This window comes from Malurus melanocephalus, unplaced genomic scaffold, assembly GCF_030028575.1.
Source record: "Malurus melanocephalus ecotype Western Australia unplaced genomic scaffold, MMel_1.1 scaffold_904, whole genome shotgun sequence".
NCBI classification, from domain to species: Eukaryota; Metazoa; Chordata; class Aves; order Passeriformes; family Maluridae; genus Malurus; species Malurus melanocephalus.
Window position 1 is genome coordinate 48,380 of NW_026624136.1, and position 22,027 is coordinate 70,406.

At 44.1% G+C, this 22,027-nt stretch overlaps 1 protein-coding gene across 2 annotated transcripts; it reads left to right on the top strand.

The window, feature by feature from the left end:
• The first annotated feature begins 372 nt into the window (after positions 1–372).
• TRIM37 (tripartite motif containing 37) lies at positions 373–21,778 on the top strand. Of its 2 annotated transcripts, none has more exons than XM_057386056.1 (25): positions 373–572; positions 1,859–1,960; positions 3,252–3,292; positions 3,875–3,991; positions 4,728–4,815; positions 5,659–5,781; positions 6,929–7,052; positions 7,753–7,820; positions 8,309–8,433; positions 9,105–9,155; positions 9,426–9,507; positions 10,866–10,942; positions 11,334–11,513; positions 12,028–12,142; positions 12,260–12,472; positions 12,801–12,940; positions 13,618–13,715; positions 14,688–14,888; positions 16,415–16,726; positions 17,345–17,473; positions 17,949–18,132; positions 18,790–18,908; positions 20,235–20,387; positions 20,908–20,986; positions 21,219–21,778. In XM_057386056.1, the coding sequence occupies exons 1-25, from the start codon at positions 552–554 to the stop codon at positions 21,220–21,222; spliced, it is 2,946 nt and encodes a 981-aa protein (XP_057242039.1). In that variant the 5' UTR covers positions 373–551; the 3' UTR covers positions 21,223–21,778. The 2 variants fall into 2 exon arrangements, with proteins under 2 accessions (XP_057242039.1, XP_057242040.1); XM_057386057.1 differs by having other exon boundaries at positions 12,804–12,940.
• Positions 21,779–22,027: the final 249 nt, after the last annotated feature.

The following is a 22,027-nucleotide window of genomic DNA, read 5'->3' on the forward strand; positions in this document are numbered from 1 at the left end:
CCAGTTTCACAAACTGATTTAGTAGTTTTTAATCACATTGATCTGCTTCCAGCAGAGGACTCTATCCTTGTTCTACCACTACCGTCAGCAGCGTTAAAKAATTTATTAGCGAACGCTGGCGACAGTAATTGAAGATAGCTGTCAGCGGGGTGCGGAAACCCATTCTCTCAACTGAAACATCTCTGGTAAAGAAGAATGAAAAGAAAAAAAAAAAGAAATATAAAGAAAAATAGAGAGAAATAGAGAAAAATGAAGCAAAACCGAAGCGCGAGGCTCTCCCCGCGCCGTTCCCCTCAGGCGTTGCCGCTCCTCCCGCGCGCCCCTGGCGAGGCCACGCCCCCTGCGGGCGGTCCCGCGCATGCGCAGCGCAGGCGGGGCGGGGCGGCCGCKCTGCCGCGGTCACGGCCCGGCGGGTGCGCGGGGCCGGGGCCGGAGAGCGGAGCCCTCTCCTGAAAATCCTGCTCCCGGAGCCTCCGCTCCTTTATCCCCGGGCACGGAGAGAGAAGCCGGGGACAGCCGTCCCTGCTCCCGCCGCCGGCGGAGCCGCAGCCATGGACGAGCAGAGCGTGGAGGTGAGYGGCGGGCGGGCGGGCGGCGCGCGCTCCCTCAGGGCGGTGAGGGGGCAGCGGTTTCTCCTCCGCACCCGCTCGCTTTACCGGAGACCCTCGGAGGCTCCGTGTCCCCTGTGTGAGGGGGGAAAAAAAGGCCGAGCGGTGCCGGGAGGAGGCGGCCCGGGCGCTGGGAACAGCCTGCGGCACTGCGGGGCTTGGCTCGGGTGGGCAGCCAGGCAGCAGGTGGGGAGGGGGTAGGAAATGAGCTGGCGGAGCGCCGCAGGTGCCAATTCCGGAGGTGGATGGAGCCAGGGATGGGTTCGGGGATGGATGGATGGATGGATGGAGACTTGGCGCACACGGAAGCCGCCTTGGCACCGTGAAGGCGCAGAAGTGGCTGTAACCCGGTAGCTTAAACACCTGCTGGGGGCTGTGTCATAGCCAGGCTGGGGAGGAATGGAAGAGACCGGCTGTGATCACCTCCTGTAAACGCATATGGTGCGTTTCAACGGCTTGTAACTGTTAAAGAAGTCATTAATATAAGGCAGATACTGTGGTTTCTGTAACGTTAAAGATGTCTTGCTTCTGTACCAATTCATAATTTCAGTGCTGTGGGGGAAAAATTAGCCCACCTGAAGACCCTTCTGAAGTTCCGCAGTTAAAACCAGGAGTGTTGTAACTCCTTTATAACAAAGAATGTAAAACTTCCTTGTCAGTTAAAAATTATCAATATGGAAAGCAAACGTTGCTTTCAAAATACCTCTTTGGTTTGGGGAATATTTTTATCCCCCAAGATTGATTAAGTGGTGTGGKGGGAGTGTAGAATTTGTGGAGCTAGTGCTAATGGTAGACATTAAAAGAATGTAAGTCTTATAAAACCAAAAATAATACCAAGTTCAATTCAACCTCTCTTCTGTATAAGACATATATGAACTTATCATGATTTTGAAATAGYTTAGTGCCAGTCCACTGTCTGTAGGTACAACATCATTTCTTCTGGTAACTGTTCGRCCCTGTGTGAACACAAGCAGGAATATCTTGGCCCCAGAAAGGCTTACTTCAAAAAAGAGAAGACAAATAGAAACTATTCCTCGAAGAAKGAGAGCAGTGTTACAAAATGGGTGCTGAGAGGTGGTGCAGTGTGGGAGAAGCTGAGGAGGAGAGTTGTGGTGTCTAGGTTCTATCTATCTCAGAGATGCGCTGTTTGGAATGGGACTGAAGTGAAACCTGGCCCTGTGCCTGGAAAACAAATGCAGCTCTGCAGTGTTTGAAGCATGTTTAACAATAGTGATAATCCCCCTTTGCAGAGCATTGCCGAGGTGTTCCGATGTTTTATTTGTATGGAGAAGCTGCGGGATGCCCGCCTGTGCCCTCATTGCTCCAAGCTGTGCTGTTTCAGCTGTATCCGGGTGAGTTTGCTTSGTTTGGTTTATTCTTTCAAACCTTTGAACTGAAAACTAGCTGAGCTTATGAAAACATTCTTTTCCTGGAGTTCCAAGGATTCCTTTAATTTTTCTCCCCTCCTTTAGTTTCCCTTTCAAAACCTTTTATAACACCCTGAGGAAGAAGTAGGCAGGCTGTGCATTGCCTTCRGTGGCGCTAATTATAGGCACCATCTGGAATAATTGCTTTAAGGAAGAGACACACAATGATCCCTTCTTTAGCACCTCCTGAGAGTTGGCGATGCCTGGATGGAAGACAAAAGTTGGGACAGATATCAGATGCTGACTTTGCAGCTGAGAAGGTCACAGCATCATTTCCTGTGTCCTGGAGATGTTTTATAAGTCTGCTGTGGTGTGATCAGGTGGGGCTAAATCTTTCTCAGGGGAGTCTGTGGCACCACCTGAATCTTCATTCCTTTGTTAAGGTCGTGGTTCCCAATGTATCACGCTCCAGATCCAAATCCAGCTGCTGTTTTGTGTTGCTGTAGCAGCAGGAGGTTCAGCTGAGGTTTCCAGACCTCCAGTAGTATTTCCAGAAATTGGAACAGACATTCATCCTTGGCTCTGGAAGCCTTGACAAGAGCTGTAGGTGAAGGATTCGTGCTGCATATTAAGAATTTTAGCTGACATATTGTTGCTGGGTGGTGAGAGATTATTCATGAGACTCTTTAAATGTAGTAGAGAGCTGACAAATATAAACCCATCAACTGCTGAGCTTTTACACTTGTGAGTTGTAGTGGGCAGGTGAAGTTCTTTGCTCAGCTGTTTGTCCCTGGAGCTTTCTGGAAGAGAAACATTCACAGGCTCCTTGTGGATTTGATCACTGAACCTCAGATATTTAATTTGTCTATAAATAGCCTGAAAGGARGAAATAAATTACCTTGAAGGCTAATTAGACTGTGAAAAAGATGCTTGTTGTGTCTTTTTCTTTCATTTATTAAAGCATCCTCTTTAGTCTGAGGGAATCTGCCAGGTGGGTGGTTTCTAATGCAATATTTGGTACCTCARAATTCTCTGTATAATTTTAACTGAAGCATCTCTGACATCTAAAGACAAGTAGTTGCTTGTTACTAAGACACAAATAGCAGCTCCTTCTGTGACTAAGTGGTTGAACAGTTAAATTGAAAATTTGTTAAAAGGAAAAATACAGGAAGACTGTAATGAAAATAAGTTAACTCGTAATTAATGGTAGAATGTATTTGCCTGCAGTTCTTTCCTTCCAGTCTCTTTAAAAAGGCTTTTCCTTTTTCCATCACAGCGTTGGCTGACTGAACAAAGAGCTCAGTGCCCCCATTGTAGGTAAGGTATTTTTAATATCAGAAATTGGGTGGATTGTCCTGTTTTGATCAATCTCTTTTTCAGTGCAGGTTACACTAAATTTATAACCATGATTTTTTTTTTTGAGAGCTGCCTGGTGTTTCTATAAAAATTGGCCCTGGTATAATATTCTAAAGTATGTTCTAGTTTTGTGACAAGCTTAGCAGGATCTTTGTTCTTCCCACATAATGCTGCTGTGCACACAGCAGTGCTGGTGTAATAAGAGTAACTAGAGGGAATTCCTCTTAGAATTCTTTATATTCTTCTTACAAAAGTCAGAGCCCAGAAGTTTTCCGAATGAAAAGTACCCATTTTTATGCCTGTAATTTGTATGATGTGCCCATGCAGCCATTCTGTGTAACATTGCTGGATRCAGTTCTCAGCTCACCCCAAATGATCAAATCAACTTAATTTTTTTTTCTTGGAATAACTAGTCCAGTTTCTGCTTTTTTCTTTTGCCTGTGACTCTTCTGGTAGTGTAGAATTGAACTGAACTCACTCCAGTGCTTCTCCTTTAGCTCCTGGAGCCAAATTCCTGCTCTAACTGTGCCATCCTTCTTGCAGAGCCCCCCTGCAGCTCCGAGAGCTCGTCAACTGTCGCTGGGCAGAGGAGGTCACACAGCAGCTGGACACACTTCAGCTCTGCAACCTCACAAAGCACGAAGAGAATGAAAAGGACAAGTAAATGGAGTGTTCTTTGCATGAAATGTTTGGTGGTTTGCATTATAGGAGCAGGCAGCTTATTAGAATTGGGGAACAAGCTGATAATTTGGTGGAAAGCTGAGTTGTGTTCACTGTCTGACTAAAATTTGGGGGTTTTGTCACACTCCATGAAATGAAAAAAGCTCTTCAGTGCCTGTCCCTAGAAAGCTGCTATTTCTGTTCTGTTCCACTTCTCAGTAACCACAGATTTAAAGGCTTGCTCATTTGTCTTTAAGTCCCAGTAAGACTGGGGATGCTGAATTGGTATGTTGGACAGATGAAAGCAGAGAAGCTTCTCTGAAATGTCTCCTAGTCCTGAAAATTAAACTGATTAACACAGTTTGACAGCAAAGAAAATACATCGAGTCCCCCAAAAAGCAGTACTTTAGYCAGTTTATAATTAGGATTTTGATAATGTGTAGCATGAACTTCTAAAATTCTGAAGTTGATTCTGTGATCATATTCTTTATCTGTGGGGTAGAAATCCAGTTTTAGTAATGTACTCTCTATCTCTGTGAAGTGYTTCCTGGAAGAATACTGAAAGCAACATTTATCTTACAAAAGGTTTTTACTGAATGTAACTGTTCTTCTTGCAAAAGATGTTTTGTGCTTTACTTGCAGGATCATGTAGCAAAACAAGTGAAAATGTTAAACTGAGTTTGTAGAAAATGCACAGCTATTTTCTGTTGGTGATRTGTGTATGTTTTGATTTAAGGTGTGAAAACCATCATGAAAAGCTGAGTGTTTTCTGCTGGACCTGCAAGAAGTGYATCTGCCACCAGTGTGCACTTTGGGGAGGAATGGTAAGAGGAGACTTGCTCGAATACACGTGGTGTGAGGGACTTCACACTTTGTGTCTGACAGTGGTTTTGAAGAGCTGGAAATGCTGTGAAACTGCTGTTCTGTGTATAGGATTGCCTTGCAAATACTGCAGTTGTAGATCTATTTATAATTAATTAACATTGCTTGTGAAACACGCTGCTTCCTGTTTGTAATTGGAGAAGGAAATAGAATTTTTGCCAAAAGCAGRTCAGAATCACCTTCCTTGTTATAACCTTCATGATGTCTTGGACAAATTCTGTGTGGTGGGGGAAGTTCTTTTGGCAAAGGAAGAAGTCTTGCTCAGAAAATACAGATAACACTTGTTATTCAGGATTATAGGCCAGGAAAATTAAATATCTCCAAAGCCCTAGCATCAATTCGTCAATGTTTATCCATCCAGTTGGGTATTTCAAGGAGAAACAGCTGCTGCTGTTTGGAATGTAAGTGGTTAACAGTTTGCTGCCCTTGTTTGGGAAGGGTGTCTTAATAATAATGATAAAAATAAACCTATCAATATTTGATTTGTTAAAGGATTGCACAGTGAATGAAGCAGTTTATTTCTGGAGGACACTTGAGACTCCAAAAAACTCCTGACAGGAAGCTTTGATGGAATGAGAGCCAAATTCATGACTTCTTACAAAAGGAAGCGAAAGACAGACTTCCTACATACAATCTGCTTTGGAACTTTTCCAGAATGAGTGATACACTCGTAGGCTTTCTTCCCTTCTCTTTCAGGAATTTAATAGGAGTGAAATAAAGTGGAAAAGAGATGCTCTGATATTCACCACCACCTCCTCCTCCTCCCCCTTTTTCTCTTTGAACAGCATGGAGGACATACTTTTAAACCACTGGCAGAAATCTACGAGCAGCACGTCACAAAAGTGAAYGAAGAAGTGGCAAAGCTTAGGAGGAGACTCATGGAATTGATCAGTTTGGTGCAGGAAGTGGTAAGGAAGTTTTCCTGTAGCATTCCATTAGCAAAGGATAACTGTCAAGTGGGAAGTGGAAGTAGCACCTGTTAGATGGTGGTGAGATTATCCCATGATTGAAAGAGAGTTTTTTACTTTTCCATTTGACTCTTTGTATAAAATGTAGAAAGGTCAAAATATTTTCAATTTGGGTTTAGAGTTAGGGAACAGATTTTCTTTTGGGGTGTGCTGTTTAAAAGCCAGAGTTGCTCAGTTCTTTGAATGTGTTTTTGTCAGCACTTAAAGTKCATTCTGTCATGCTAAAAATGCTTYATTCTAACAGCTTATTTKCCCTTTTTAAGGATAATAAACTGTAAATGTATTTACAGGATGAGCAGCTCACGAGTTAGAGATTTGTTTGTGTACCTCCTTTATTTTCCATGTGGGGTAAATGTGTCAAAAATCCAAATATCGATATATTCAGCTTAGGTGGTTTCAGTGGAAATTCCAGCAATTTGATGGAGTTTCTTGTATCCCAGGAAGGATTACTTTTATGTTCTGTTACATTTATTATGTGTGGTCTTTGTGCAGATAAAATCAGGGTATTTTTCAACAAGTTTCTGTATTATTTTTTCCTGTGCTGTTCTTCAGTTTGCCACATAGATTTGCTCTGCTCCAGCTTAGATGCAGCTTAAACACAAGTGGCCCATGTGGTGATAATGAAATGCTGAGAGTTTATGGTCTTCACTGGCCAGGGAGAAGGATATGGTTTTTATCACACTATTTTAATTTTATTTTTATTTTTATCACTTGTTACCACAAAGAACTTTTCCATTTTTATCACACTATTCTTGTTACCACAAAGATAACTTTTCTGTGCTGCTAAAGTTGCAGAAGAAAAATTTACAGCTATGTTTACAAATCTGACACTAAAGAATCCCCACATGACAAATCCCTGTGAGATGAGAAAATGTTGCTCAGCTTCCCAGTTAACCTTTGGGCAMGCTGAGGGATCCTGGCTGCTCCAGGAACGGTCTGGAACGCAGCTCATCAAAAACAACACTCCTGTTTTTCCTCACAAAGGATTTAGGGAGACTTAGGTGATGTGAGAGAGTGGAGTCAAGGTGTGAACGAGTGGGAAATGCAGACATGTGAAGGTTTTTATGTTTTTCCTGCCCCATTGCAGGAGAGGAACGTGGAGGCCGTGCGCAGCGCCAAGGACGAGCGCGTGCGGGAGATCCGCAACGCCGTGGAGATGATGATCGCCCGCCTCGACACCCAGCTCAARAACAAGCTCATCACTTTGATGGGTGGGTATTGGCCTCTGTGAGGAGTGGGAGAAGTATATTAACAATGTGTAAATCCACTGAGAAAAATTATTTCCCTGGGAGCATGACTCCTTCCATAGTGTCTKGTCATGAGCAAATTCACTCCTCACAGAGCAAAGCTTTTGGTTAATGATGTAGGTTGCTGTGATAAGTTCTAAATTAGACATAACCTGATTATATWCTGTTGAAAACTCCTGTGTAATAACGTGGAAAACTGTTATCCCACATGGCTGGAAGATGTTCAGTACCTTTTAACTAAAATGGTTTTACACCGTCATTTATGTTCRTCAATTTATGTTGCATCTTTGCAATTTTCAAACTTTTCAAATTAGTTTTTTGTAATAGATACTCCTTTTAGTGTAATTTKAATATAAGAGATACTTGTCTGGATAAGAGTCAAACTTGCTTTTCTTTTTGTCCAAAAAAGAACCCCAAAACAACAAACCTATCATTTCTGGGACACAGAGTGTTTCATTACTGGCTTAACCTCTAATGAGTTCTTCACTACAGCTCTAATTAAAAATGTAGACTTGCTTTTCTAATGCTTTCTCRATCAACCTTGGTATATTTAGAAATCCTTTACCTTGCTATATTCTGGGACAGCTTCAAGTGAAAAAGTACAGTTGCTTAAAAAACTGAGTGTGTGTTTTGGGTTGTTTTACCATGTCTTTTCTTTAAACAGGTCAAAAGACATCACTCACTCAAGAAACSGAACTTCTGGAAACTCTGCTTCAAGAAGTAGAACATCAGGTGATTACAAAAAGAGATGAAAGAATGTGTTAGATCCCTCCTCAGCTGGCCTTTATTTATTTTTTTTTTATTTTAAAACTGTTAATTGATGAATATTTCTGGAGGCTATCTCTTCATTGAAGTGACCTTAGGTTGCACAATTTCTTCTTAAAAACAAGTGTGCCTTCTAGAAACACTCCAAAGTGTTCTGTTGCTTCAAAAACTAGTACAGGGATTAATAGCAGCATTTCTATATATATATGTATGGGTCTATATAAATTAGTTTAACCTAAGAGAAACACAGTAGTTGTTGCAATTTTCATTGTAGAATTGCAGAAAACAAAACAACCAAAACACAAAACTTCCAAGCTCCATTTTCCATTGTGTTGTGGGGAAACTTTCTGAAGCTGTGATAAACATGCAATTTTGTTGTTTAAAAACAAAAGTGGACAAAACCTTTGATTTTTACTGAGCTAAGGATTTTTTTTCTTCTTTTTTTTCCTGTATAGTTACGGTCCTGCAGCAAGAGTGAGCTGATATCCAAAAGTTCTGAGATCCTGATGATGTTCCAGCAGGTCCATCGGAAACCCATGGCCTCGTTTGTCACCACTCCTGTCCCCCCWGACTTCACAAGGTGTTGCATTTCTGTTCTGTTTGTTCAGTGTTTAAAAAGATGTTYAAAGTATCTGAGAGGAGAGTTTCCTCCTAACTTACTCCTTGTAGTAACCTGTGCTGCAAGTAGGCTTTTCTGTGCCAGCAGGGCTTATTTTATGTCTGTAGTCCCTGCTGGGAGTCAGGACAGTAGGTTCCAGCTCATAAGGGGTTTTTTTTTTCTCTCTTTTACACTTAGTTTACTGATTTGTCCTTTTTTCTCTTATTATTGGGTCATTCAGTACATAATTGCCARGCTCTCATGAGATGCCTCTGCAGGTCACCTTAATTCAGAATGCACAGCCAAAATCACTTAATAGCACAATTCTTCATCAGGAGAGTGCTGCTGGTGCTGCATTCTGAGGGAAAAATGTCTCAAAAATATGTAAAGTCAGAGAAGCCTCCAGAATTCGTCTAGAAAAAAATGGTTTTGTGTCTTGGTTTAAATCTGAATATTCATTTTCCAATGGACCAAGGTATCTCCTCCATAGGAAGCTTATGAGTGGAATTATACTGCAATTGCCCAGTGTAGTCCTGGTGAATATCAGTGCTCTGTTGACCTAAATAATCTAAAATGCTTCTACAGATTGCAAAAGTTGGGATTTTTGATGCCATGTTGTTCAAAATRTAATGTATTTATTCCTTCCCCCACAGTGAATTGGTTCCAGCCTATGACTCAACTACATTTGTCTTGGAAAACTTCAGGTGAGAATGRATCTTAAATTACTGTAAATATGGGAAACCTCCTTCTGTTTCTTTTGTGCTTCAGTAGTGTTACTTAAAACACAATAATCTCTGCAGAAAACKGTGAGATCTGGACTAAACTATAGGAATTCCATTAAAAATGTCTTGTTTACTATGTRAACAATTAACCCCACTCAAAATATTTTCCATGAGGGAGGCAGTTGCCTGTGCAAGGTTCCAAGAAAGGTTTTTTTCTGTACAACACCAACAGTTTTCCTCCTCTCTCACCAGTACCCTGCGCCAGCGAGCAGATCCYGTGTACAGCCCTCCCCTGCAGGTGTCAGGACTGTGCTGGAGATTAAAAGTTTACCCGGTGAGTTTTACCTTCAGCTGGACTTGTTATCCCACCCCAGTTCATTCCCAGCTTCTCCAGTAAGGAATTATCAGTTTTTCTCCTGTTGTATATGAAAAGAACATTGTAAGATTATGTAGAGTTGTGCACCAACCATTGGAGAATTCCCTCTCTGCCTCCAGATCTCCAGCGTGGACTTTCAGCATAGTCTGGTTAATTTAAAAGGAATTGAAAATGGGTCCTGCTAATACAGCATGGGATTTAATAGATATTTTTATATCTCAGTGATTTTTGCAGGTGTTCCTTACAGAATTGAAATCTAGAGTAAATTTGAATAATACTTAGTGGGGAAGGTGGGAGGAGAACCAAGCATTAGTTGTTGCCTCTGCTTCCAGCTCTCAAAGTGGACATTAAAATTTTTAAATTTTAAATTAAAATGTGTATTTTGCTCATACCCATTAAATGGGATGAATATTCTGATTTTTGAAGCTTTGTCCATATTGGAAAGTTGACCCCCAGGGTGGGATCTTCCTGCATTCCCTGCTCTGGTCAGTGCTGCTCCTGCAGCCATGTGGAGAAGGAATTTGGTGGTGGAGCATCAGCTCTTAGTGATTTTTGTGGCATCTTTGGAGAATCAACTTCATAAATTAAACCCATGGATGCTCAGAAGGGGATTATGGCAGTGCAGACGTGAAACTGTGTGGAAGTTTCCAGAGTATTGTAAATTCAGGATTGGCTGCCTGAGCTCTGCTGTCAGAAGGCATTAAAATTTATTTTTTCRATGGTAAGTTGAAATGTTTCTTCAAGCTGGAGGATTCAAGTTGAGCCATTCTTCATCTTTGATTCAGGTGAGTGTGATGGAGGTTTTGCTGTTTTTTTCTTGACTTCTGGTGACTCTAATACTGTTTCTCAGTTAACTGCCCTAACTTTTTCATGTTGCATGGGATTTATTTCTGAACAAATTGCTCTTTTCTCAAAAGTTAGGTAGCTTTAAAATGTGGCTGTATGTAAAATATCTCAGAACTAATGTTTAACCTGAAATAATGTTTTTCTGATACATTGTTTGTCTATTCAGACTTCCATTTAATCAAACCCCTAAAGTGTTAATAGAGTAATGAAAGCTTTGTCTTGAGATTTATATCTGAGATACCAATATTACACTGTATGTGCTTCTTGTTGATTCATGTTATGATAGGAGGTCACTGAAGACTAAAAATCACAACTGTAACATCCAAAGTAGATTCCTGCTGCAAATCCACTGTTGATTGAAGCTATTTTCCAAACTTTTCTAAGCCTTTTATATCAAAGCATTTTGGTTTTTTAATTTTTTTCTGCTTTTTGCATTCAATTTTTAATCAAATTCTCAATTTTATTTCAAGGATGGAAATGGAGTAGTTCGGGGCTATTACCTGTCTGTGTTCCTGGAGCTGTCTGCTGGATTGCCAGAGACATCCAAGTAAGCAAACCTSCAAWAARAACAGATGTTGGGGTTTTTCAGTGWTTGCAGAGAATGCAGAATCCTYTGGAAAAGAATGGTGAGACTTTTGTTGTCCATTGAGCTTTAAATCGGGCACAAAGATAATATTTTAAAGTTGTTACTCAGTGGCTTTCTTGAGATAAAAAGGAAGCTGGCAAAGCAACTGATAAGAGTGTCAGTGTGGTAGTTCAGTCCTGGAGTTCTGTCTACTCCCTATTCCTGCTTTCCWAGTTTATTATTTAAGAGTTGAATAAAATTTTAAGCCAGATTCACCCATTCAGCTGAGCAGGGAAGTGCAACTCTTCAACCTGACCCACTCAGCAATTCCAACACCTTTTGGTCCTAATCCTTGTGACTTTCCCCTGGGCAGGTACGAGTACCGTGTGGAAATGGTCCACCAGTCCACCAAYGACCCCACCAAAAACATCATTCGTGAGTTTGCCTCTGATTTTGAGGTTGGGGAATGTTGGGGTTACAACAGATTCTTCCGYCTGGACCTGCTGGCCAACGAGGGCTACCTGAACCGGCAGAACGACACCGTGATCCTCAGGTGGGGCTTCCTTTCTCTCCTTTCAAAGTATCAGCACATCTGCTCCTGAAATAGGAAATAATTAACCAGGCTGAATTTGAATTATTGGTGATGTGCTTTGTCCCAAATGGATTTCATTGGCAGAAATTTTCAAGAAGGAAATGTGGCAAAGGGAGCTGTGCAAGTTTTAAGGGTGTCTTTATTTGAGGAGTAGCTTCTCCTGGCACTAATAAGGGTAAGAGACCTGTAGCTGCCAGAATTAAAGGAAAAAGGTGCTTTTTTCTCCACTTGAGAAACAGTTTTAGTGAGAACTTTGGGAATAAAGTCTGTGAGTCTCTCTTACAGARCTCACTGTGGCCAGCCAGGGTGTTCAGGACTCTGAATCCACAAGGATCTGTTGTCTCTTTATTTCACTACATTTCACGTTTTAAGGCTTTTTTGCTGGGCTTTTCGAATGGAAGGAGGGACATTAAAACCAAAATCCAAACCAAACAAACTCCCCCCAAAAAAACCCTTTTCAAATGTTCCTTTGAAGGTTCCAAGTGCGTTCACCAACCTTCTTCCAAAAGTGYCGGGATCAGCACTGGTACATTGCTCAACTGGAAGCAGCTCAGACAAGTTATATCCAGCAAATAAATAATCTGAAAGAAGTAAGTGGGATGTTTGTGAATGTAAAATCACCATTAGAGTGTATCTGTAAATCAGCAAAGGTGCTTGGTTTGATGCTGCTGCTCCATTTTGTCTTTTTTATTTTTGTGATMTTTTAGAGGCTCGCGATCGAACTGTCCCGGACCCAGAAATCCCGAGGGGTYTCCCCTCCAGACACTCACCTCAGTCCCCAGAATGATGAGGGCTCAGAAACAAGGTCCAAGAAACCTGGACAAAGCATTGAGGCACTGCTGGAGAATTTCACTGCTCCGGGATTAGCACGGGAGAACAAGGAAGAGGAGGAAGAGAAGACTCAGCAGGAAGACTTCAATGTAGGAATTCTGTTTATAGAAACATAGGGGARCTTGTGAATTGTAAATGAGGTGTATTATCCGTGCTGTGGAAATAGGAGATGACACAMTTGAAAGCTGTGAGTGAGAGGTGACTCCAGAGAGGTGTTCCAGAACAGAACCACAAAAAAGCTGCTGAGCTGCACCTGAAAAATCTGATTTGTGTTTGTTCCCTGCTTTAATGTGCTTTGAGAGCCTCCTCAGTCCTGTATGATAGTGTGACTCTGGAGATATAGAGTGTTCATAGCTTTTGGGGATGTATCAAGGTGCAGCTGAATGTTTCCTGATCAAAAAACTTTTCTTTTTGCAGCAGCACGAGCTCTCAGATGGTGACCTGGATATGGATCTTGTTGGAGAAGATGAGGTRAACCACCTTGATGGCAGCAGCTCTTCAGCAAGTTCAACAGCAACCAGTAACACTGAAGAAAATGATATTGATGAAGAGACTATGTGAGTTATTTGAAATGCCTTTCAAATCATCCTGTACCTTGTACCCAGGGTAATCATCCTAATTCTGGTGGAAACTGAGTAATTTGCTGGGGTGTGTGGGATTCCAGTGTGATTTGAGAGGTGGTTCCTATMCTGGGAACAAGATGAACTCTCTGAATTAGTGCTAAACGTTGAATTTTTGGCCAGCTAATTACTGTCTTTCTGATCTCTTTATTTACATTAGTGCTGCATTCAGTCTTTGACAAGTGATAATCTGTGAAGGTTCTTTCCCAAAACACTATTAAGAAATCTGTCTCAGCACTGTCACAAAATAGTGGTCTGGTATTGGGAAGTGTTGTAGYGGTAGGAGAGTGATGATGAGGACAGGTCCTTAAATCAGGGAATTCAAGGATGTTAAATCCTCGGATCTTCATTAAAATGTGACAATGTGCTGCAACACTTGTAAATCCAGGAGTGTGCAGGATCAGATTTTGCAGTCTAGGTACATGTGGCACTTTGGCCTCTTGGTAATGAGTCAGTCATTTAATTACTACACTTCATTTGTTCAGTTTGGGTAGCTTGGAATGCAGGAAATACAATTTACAGCATTTGATGTTGTTTTTTGAGGTTTGTGCTGTAATGTTTACCAAGGGCTGAGGAAAACTAACAGTTGTGTTCTCCTGTTCCCATCCCCTCAGGTCTGGAGAGAATGATGTGGAGTACAGCAGTACCATGGAGCTGGAAGATGGAGATCTCATGGAGGATGCAGCAGCTGCTGCTACTCCTGGAGCATCAGGTATGAAAAACGACTCCAGAATTGCCATAAATTCCCATAAAAGTGAGATGYTGCTGGATTCCTTCCCTGCTCCTCTTGGAAGCAATGCCAAGCTGCGTGTTCTGCAGGCAGTTCTATTTTTGGAACTGCTGCATCATGTGGTTTGTACTGATTATTGCAGTGTAGCAGAAACACTTCATTGGTTCAATAAAGGAAAAAGGTGGGGGGGAATCATCTGAATGTGCTGGTTTAAAAATGATGTAAAAGTTGGGAGGGGTGGCTTTGTGCCTCTTTGAAATTCCTTGTGTTCCAATCAATAGGAGGCTGACAAGGAATTTTTACTGATTCTATGTGACCTCTGAGTGGGTGACAYCTTCACTTGCACTGCAAAACCTAAGGAATGTGGAGGGAATGAAGAAAAGAATCCTCACAAGTCAAGCAAAAATACATTTTAAATGCAACACGAAAGGGTGTTCTGGGGTTTCTTGCAGCCTAGAGATGATCACAGCCCAAATTTATAAGATTCTGAAAGAAATTCATATCTGTATGGAATATGGAGATCTATTATGRAATCTAAGTGCATTTGTTAGGACAGATRTMCMRSWGSWMWWWKWSCWSYKGKAYAAGTCTGGTGCTTGAAAGAYAMAATTCCCWGKTTCAAAGTTCTGAAGTTCAGGGAGGGACACRTTTGTCTCCCTACTCCTTTGGAGWAARTCTAATCTTTGTATTGATTTGTTTAACAAAYCTRTTTATTAAGGGATTTTTATAAAAGCTATGAAGTGAAGCACTTCCCCCTTTCCAGTACTTTTTAWCTTAACCTTTAATTAGAAGCACATCTGATTACAGCATCCAGAAATCCATKAAATACCAACATCTGGTTAAGTTTCATGTGATGTTTTTATTCTCAATCTGCTTGTATAATTATTTAATTTTTTTTTTTCAGGGAATAATGCATCCCTGTGTCACACATCCCCTCTCTGTGTCTCTCCTCAGGTACCAGCCACAGCTACAGCAGTGCCAGTGGGAGACCCTCCCGAAGGGGAGCCAGTGCCCTGGGCTCCACAGCCAGCAGCAGCCTGCTGGACATAGATCCCTTAATTTTGATCCACTTGTTGGACCTGAAAGACAGAAATGGCATGGAAAACCTTTGGGGCCTTCAGCCACGTCCTCCTGCCTCGCTTCTGCAGAACAGAGGTAACTGCACCATGTGTTGGRTGATTTCATCCAACCTGGAAATGCCACTTTTCTGGAAGGGGTTGGCACTGAAAGCCAGCACAACAAAGAACCTGCACATGGTTGGAAGTACTTGGAGCAAGGTGCAAACCAACAAAAGTAATCCTGAAATTTCCTTCTGCTTGAAAAAGGCAGTTGGAACTAGAAAAATGCGAGTGGTTGTAAGGCTGGGAAAGAAAAAAAAAAAAGAAAAAAAAAGGATCAAAATGTCAGAAGCCAAAAATAGTGATGGTATTTAAATAATGGAGGAGTATTTGTGGTTCAAGTGGGGATCCTTGACCTGAAAACACCAATTTACTCCRTGGGCAGCAGAGCTGGCAGTCCTGGCACCCCTGGCTCTTCCTGGAGGTTGCTTGTTCCGCTTTTAGTGAGGAATCAAATCTATTATTGAGGTTTGATTGAATTTTCTCATGATAGACACTTATTTGAGCTGCTGGCCCAGTGCCACAGCATCTTATTTCAGGTCATTCTGTACCAACCATTTGGTGACTTTCTAGAACAGAAGAGAAACAAATGTCCTTTGCCACCAGTGGTTGCATTGGTGGAACTGAATTTAAAAGCTGGCTCCAACTCTTTTTGTTCCTTTGTCTTTAGCTTTTAAAATGTAGTTACATAAACAGTCACGAATTTTCAGTGAATGTAATCCATATTTCCAAAAATGGAAGTCACTTTTAGAAGTACAAAAACAAAGGAGCAGCACATCAGCTGTGAGTCCCAGTTTTGTTTTGCTTTTGGAAAAAGCCCTGGACAAAAGGAGCTCAAGAGRGGGCACTGAACTTTGTGCTGTGCCACTCAAGCAGGGTGAGGCTGAGTTGTGTGAATCTTCAGCTGCTGAACACAGCCAGRATCACCTGTTTTGTGGAGCTTCCCTTGGGGTTTGGCTGTTCCTAGAATTTATTGGAGTTGGGCAGTAAAGACAGAGCTGCTGTTTCATTTGGAGTTGCCAGACCTCACTTGAGTTTACAGTTTGGAACATTGCAATGAAATACAGAATTTATAACACTTGAGATAGATCCAGCTGATCTAATTCCACATGAGCAACACCAAGGCTTATTCAGGTATTAGTGCTCAATCTGATCTTCTGCTSTGAGGTGCTTAAGGGAATTCCTTCCCTGGTTTCAGATTTCTTTGAGTTCTCTGTGTTATGAGATGTTGGTGCTCTGAGAATTACACACAAAGTCAACAAGTTTTATAAAAACCAATTTGACATGAGCTGGCAGCCTGGCAAGGCAGGGGCTCAGGTGTCCCCACAATTCCTGCAGCAGTGCTGGGAGCCTGGCTTCTCCCAGTRAGCAGGATTGTGGATCTTCTTCCAGGACAGGGAACAAAACCCTGCTGCCCCAGCAGCTTTGCAGCACTTGTAAATTCAGTGTGGTGCAATGCCAGGACAGAATGTAGGAAAAAAGATAGAATTCTTAGATTCCCTTGTTTATTTGAGAGTAAATTTTCCTTACCTGCTGTGTTCTCTACCTTTTCCTTTGGCAAAGCCTCATCCTATTCCCTGAAGGACCGGGACCAGCGGAGGCACCAGGCCATGTGGAGGGTGCCCCCTGACCTGAAGATGCTGAAAAGACTCAAAACCCAGATGGCTGAAGTTCGAAGCAAAATGTCAGATGTGAAGAACCAGCTGTCTGAAGTGAGGAGCAGCAATGCTGGCTCGGGAGAGGGACAGCCCAGCTTCTTCTCCATCGAGCAGGGGGCTCTGGCTGCCTGTGGCACTGACAGCTGCAGCAAACTGCAGGAAATAGGGATGGAGCTCCTGACCAAGTCCTCAGTCACCAGCTGTTACATCAGGAATTGTAAGTGCATGGAGAAAGGGGGATTGAAATTGTCCTCACAGGTGGTTCGTGTCCCCAGGCAGTTCCTCGTGCTCGGGTTCAGCTGGAGATCAGAAATGGAAACCTGTCCTGCTGTTGAGCTGCTGAAATTGATTTTAGCCTTTCTCTGTAAAACACCAAAACTTTACCCCACAGCCAGTGACAAACCTGATGCAGTGAGGGTGTTCTGAGGTTTAACCCAGTACCAGACTGGTCTGAGCTGGAAGTCACTCTCTTGACTGTTCTAGTCAGGCCCATCTGGGAACTTTAGGGAACAAATTAAAGCAGTCCAGACTCACTGGAATCTTAAACACAAATAACCCAGGCTTTGGGTTTGCCTCTGCTGACTGAARGAATGGGTGGGTGAAGCTTTCTGAGGGATGTCTTTGTGTAAGGCAAGGGAATGTGACYTGTGCAGCCTTGGCCAAGCTTCCCTCCAGCCCAGGCCTGGGACAGGGAAGGATTGGATTTTTGGAAGGATTTTTGTGCAGAACTGGGAGTTCAAGAGCGATGAGAATAATGCAAAGCTTCACTTGTGACAAGTCAGGRTGCAGCAGTGCTTGGACTGAACACCTGGCACATGTTGGCATTTCTCTGCAGCTGCCAGTAAGAAAAGCAGCTCAGCCAAGCCCCTTCGCTCGGGAGCAGCAGGGAGCCTGTCCCTGAGGAGAGCCATGGACGGGGGAGATGGCAACCTGCGCCTGAAGGGGGACAGCCACACTGCTGAGGGTACGTGGGCACTGCCACCTGGCCTGGGATGGCACTGGCATCTGTTGGGCTAAAGATTCTCAGTGATCTTTGATTTAGCACTGGAGTTTCCCTTAAACTTGCATGGATCCTTTCTCCACCSCAGTGAGKGTWACTGTGCCTGTGATTGCTGCTCTGSGAGGCAGCACCTCACACTCAMCTGAATGTAAATCTCTCTGTTGTGTTCTGATCTCTTGGGGCGACCTTGACAGTGAAAACCTGGATCACAGCATTGAGCTGGGCTTAATTGTGATGGGGCTTAGAGGGAACTCAAGAAAACTCCAATAAGGATTTTATGGTAGGATTTTATGGTAGTGCTACTCCTGAGTTGTGCACTGCCCTTCCTTTAGGATGAGCACAAGGAAACCCCTGACACAGGAATTGGTGTTTGCCCCTCTCCAGCTCTCAGGGAAGGAGGGGAGGCTCCCATGGGTCACATTTGTGCTCTCTCTCTCAGGAGGCCTGGGGAGCTCCAAGCTCAGTGCTCGGCCCCACACTCGGGCCCTGGCCGGCCCCGGGGCCGCTGAGGCACTGCCAAAACCAGAGGAGAGACCCAGTGAGGGATCAGATTCTGAGGTGGGAGCTTCTGGCTTGAATGGCTTRGCTGCTGTGGAAAAGAACAGAAAAGTTGGTGCTGTGGGGTAAGGGTTGAGTCTTTTTTCCTCTAATCTCCTCCCCCACCTTGCCTTGATCTACAGAAGCCCCACAATCTCCTAAAACCAGGTGCTTGTAGCATGAAAGAGAAATTACTTTGAAGTTTATTTGGTTGCTGCTGTTCCCTCTGGATAGCAATTTTTGGATTTATAACTAGGTTACAAGTTGTCTTTTTTCTTTTTTTTTTTTCCTTTTTTGTCTCTCTGGCTGGAGTCTGACACTTGGAATTGAAAGTCAGTCCAGGTCTGTTTTCCTGTTGTTCCATGCAAAATACCCTCTAACTGAAATTTAATCACTTTTGATTTCCTCGTTTAAGATGATGTTTTTCATTCTAACTCGATTTTTCTGCTGTTTCATGATAATTCTCTGTTGGCCAGCTAAGCAAAGGGCAATGCAGTTTTCACGTTATATTTTCAAAACAAGTAGAGTCACCTTTTTTGGAAAAACACTCAAACTTTTCAAGATTTTTTTTAAAGATTTTAAATATTTCTAAACTAATCAAAGCTGGAATTTTAAGTGGGTGTGCCAGAGACTTAAACAAGGAGTAAAACTAAATGTGACACTACAAGGCTTTATTCCCACAACTGAGTCGAGGCTGAATTTCTAATGTAGGGTTTTGTATTTYTCCTAAATTCCTTCCCAAGCTCAAACTCCAAGGGGTGTCGGACAGAAGGAGCCCAGTCTGGTGGCCTGGAGAGCAGCTCTGAGCCCGGGGAGCTGCAGGGGATGGGTTCTGAAGGWGCCTCTGCAGGACCAGAGGAAGGTAAATTGGACTCTCTGGGGGGCGGGTGCAGCGTGGCAGCGCTGCGGGCGCTGCTGCTCCGCCTCTGGAGTGGCAAAGAACGAGAGCAAACAGCCCCCAAAAGCTGCTTCCACGGCTGCTGAGCTTGGCTGTAACGTGGCAGCTGCAGAATAAACCTGAGTGAGGACAGGAGATCTGTGTGTGCTGCTCTCGGGGCTGTCACGTGCGGCCRGCGCTCTCTGTTTGGACCTTGGGACATCCCCAGCTCTTCTTTGCTGTTTGGTGGAGTGGCCTTGAGAAGAATTTCATGTTGAATTAAAATAGCAGCCAGTGACCTTGGCTTGTCATTCTGTGCCTTCAGGGACAAACCAACCCCCTTGGTGACTTTTGAGAGCCTYTCCAGCACTTCATTCGTGCCGGGTGTTGTGGTGCACAAACCAGTTTCCTTAGAGACTTGAAGGAAAGTTTTCCCCTCCCTTCCTGCATCCTTTCCGTGCTGGAAAAAAACTCACGCTGCTTTTTTTCCTTCTGAAAGTCCACACAGAGTTTTTCTTATCTTGCTCAAACTCTCCTGCCTTCCACCCCTGCACTAATTTGAATTTCAATGACTGGATTGTAGCGCAAAGCCTATATTAAGGTGCCAGCATCCATCTCGAGCTGCAGTGTGCAATATTGTGTGGGAGTTGGCATTTACAGAAGGTCTCTCAGTGACAAAACTGAATTTCTGCTCTTAGTCACTGCAGCGTGATCGTGATGTGCTCCCGCAGTTCTGCTCTCAGAGCAGGGAGCCCAATAGGAAAGCGCTGTAGAAACTGAAATACTTCATTGTTAAAAACCCCAGGAAGCAAATATTACAATTCTTTTCCCTTCAGAGGAAAACTACAGTAGAGTTGGCCCCTCACTTTGCTTTTTGTTAGCAATGAGCATCAGCTTTTAAGAAGTAGAGCCAAGCAGACCCTGTGTCAGTCACAGAGTTCTGACTGTCCAGTGCACGCCCAAGGTCACCACCTGGAGTCACCAACAGCTCTGGTTCTGCTTTGGAGGGGAGATTTGTTGTGTGAGACTCAAATATTGCTGCTTGAAGGCACTGGTAGGTCCTGCTGCCTTTTTGCTCCTGGAAAAGCAGCTTTTCTGTCCCAGTTGCAGAGTAGAGTGAGCAGCTCAGCTGGTGACACCCAGAGCTGGTACTCAATGCTGAGTGCTTACAAAGTGCTCCTTCCCTCAGTTCTCCTGATATCAAATCCCAAGAGCTGGCAGGAGCTGTTCCATGGGTGAAAATCAGCTGTTTCACCCATGCAGATGTCGCTGCCATCGTTGTGCCCTGGGTGTCTCTGGTTTCTCTTGCAGCCGGGGTGTGTCAGAAGCACGTCCTTCACCTGCTGCCAGGGATGAGCAGTGACAGTGACATCGAATGTGACACGGAGAACGAGGAGCAGGAAGATGCCACCTCTCCCTCGGAGGTGTTCAACCACGCCTTCTCCGTGCAGCCCTCCAGTGAAGGTAGAGCTGGCAGAGCCTCTCTTCCCAAACATTCCCAGAGCTCCTCAGATCCCGATTCCTGGGGGARCTGTGGAGGTGTTAAAGCTCGAGAATCTGCCAGTAAGATCTGGAACTCTTCTCTCGGGATCCCAATTAAAACAGCTCAAACCAGGAGAGGGAAACTCTGGCTAGCCTTGAGAAGTCGGTTTAGGTGACTCTCCTGGGGAAGGGCTGGAAAACCCATAGTGCCAGTTCCCAGCTGGAACTCCCCGTGGGCCAGGACTGGCACTGGAAGTAGGCTAATTCCAGGAGGGAACCACTGCCTTAGACATGGATTTGCATCTCAATGTGCTTCCAGCAGTTCGTGGAGCTTCAGAACGTCCTCTGGTTAAGCTTTAACTTCCATTCTGATGGATCAAAGCTGGGTGAACTTCATGGGGGTGAAGTTTTGGCCTGAGTGAGGGGAGGGAACGTTCCCTGGCTGCTCCAGTGCTCGCTGCTGAGGGTGACTGGGTTTTGCTGGTGTTGTTTTCACCCTCAGAACGCTCCTCGGTGTTACCAGACGGGGATCCAGCCAGTTCTGACGATCTCAGCTTCGTCCCTGGAGATGACAGCACCAGGTAACTGCCATGGTTCTCCTTGGCCAGCGCTGGGGGCTGCAGGASCTGCAGCCAGAGCCACTGCTCATCCTGTGGAAGGTCCTGAGCTCCCTCTGGCTCTGAGGCAGTCTGGGAAGGAGGGAGGGAGGGCTGAACACTTCCATAATCAGTACAAAACTGACTGGGCTGGAGTAGCTGTCAGAAAATGTGTTTGTTTGAAGCCTTTAGTGCAAAGTGGCTTTGTTTGGAGCAGGTAGAGCGCGGGCTGGAGGCCTGAAGACCCACGGCTGCATCCCTGTGAGAGGTGTGTGCRTTCCCTGGAGCTGAGGCGTGGCTGCTCCGTGCCTGTGTGCACTTCGTGGTTCTTCTGCGTTGTCTTAACCCTGTCCCCGRGGCACAGCGACCTTTGCAGCCTGGCACTGACAGCGTTCTCTGAGCTGTGGGGATGTGCTGAGCCCTGTCCCGGGGGGATGAGTGTCCTCACAACACCCCGAGTGTGTGACTGTCCTCGGGAGTGCCAGGGGTGGCTCCAGAGCTGGGGGGCAAACCGCCCCCGCTGCGATTGTTCTCCCCAGTTGGTGACGTGGACCAACCACACCCATTGCCAAACTCTTTGTTCGTTGCATTTTGAGCTGCTAAACTCCTTGTGAAGCTCTCTGAGAGCTGATGCCTGGGTAGTGACAAAGCATGAGCCCTGTAAGTACCTACTGGTGTTGTCCTCGTGTGGCTGCCTGTGCCCTGGGTCCGTGTGAATGTGCTCTACAACTCCTAGTTTTAAACTGTTTGCACTTTGTTAATAAAATGAATGTTGAAATATTGAGTTTAGCTGTTTGTGTGTGAATAAGTAAAACGGTGCAGGCTGTCAGGGTCAGCTCCTCTGGCTGGTCATGGAGGGGCTTTTTCCTGCCATTCACCTGTCACTTTTTTKCTTAATTATTCAGTGAAAAACACTTAAACACCTCTGGGCTTCTCTGTTTGTAGAAGCCAGACCAAATCCTTAAATCTCGTTGATGCAAACAGGAATGGAGAAGAAGGCAGATTTTTTCACAACTTTGTGTCAGC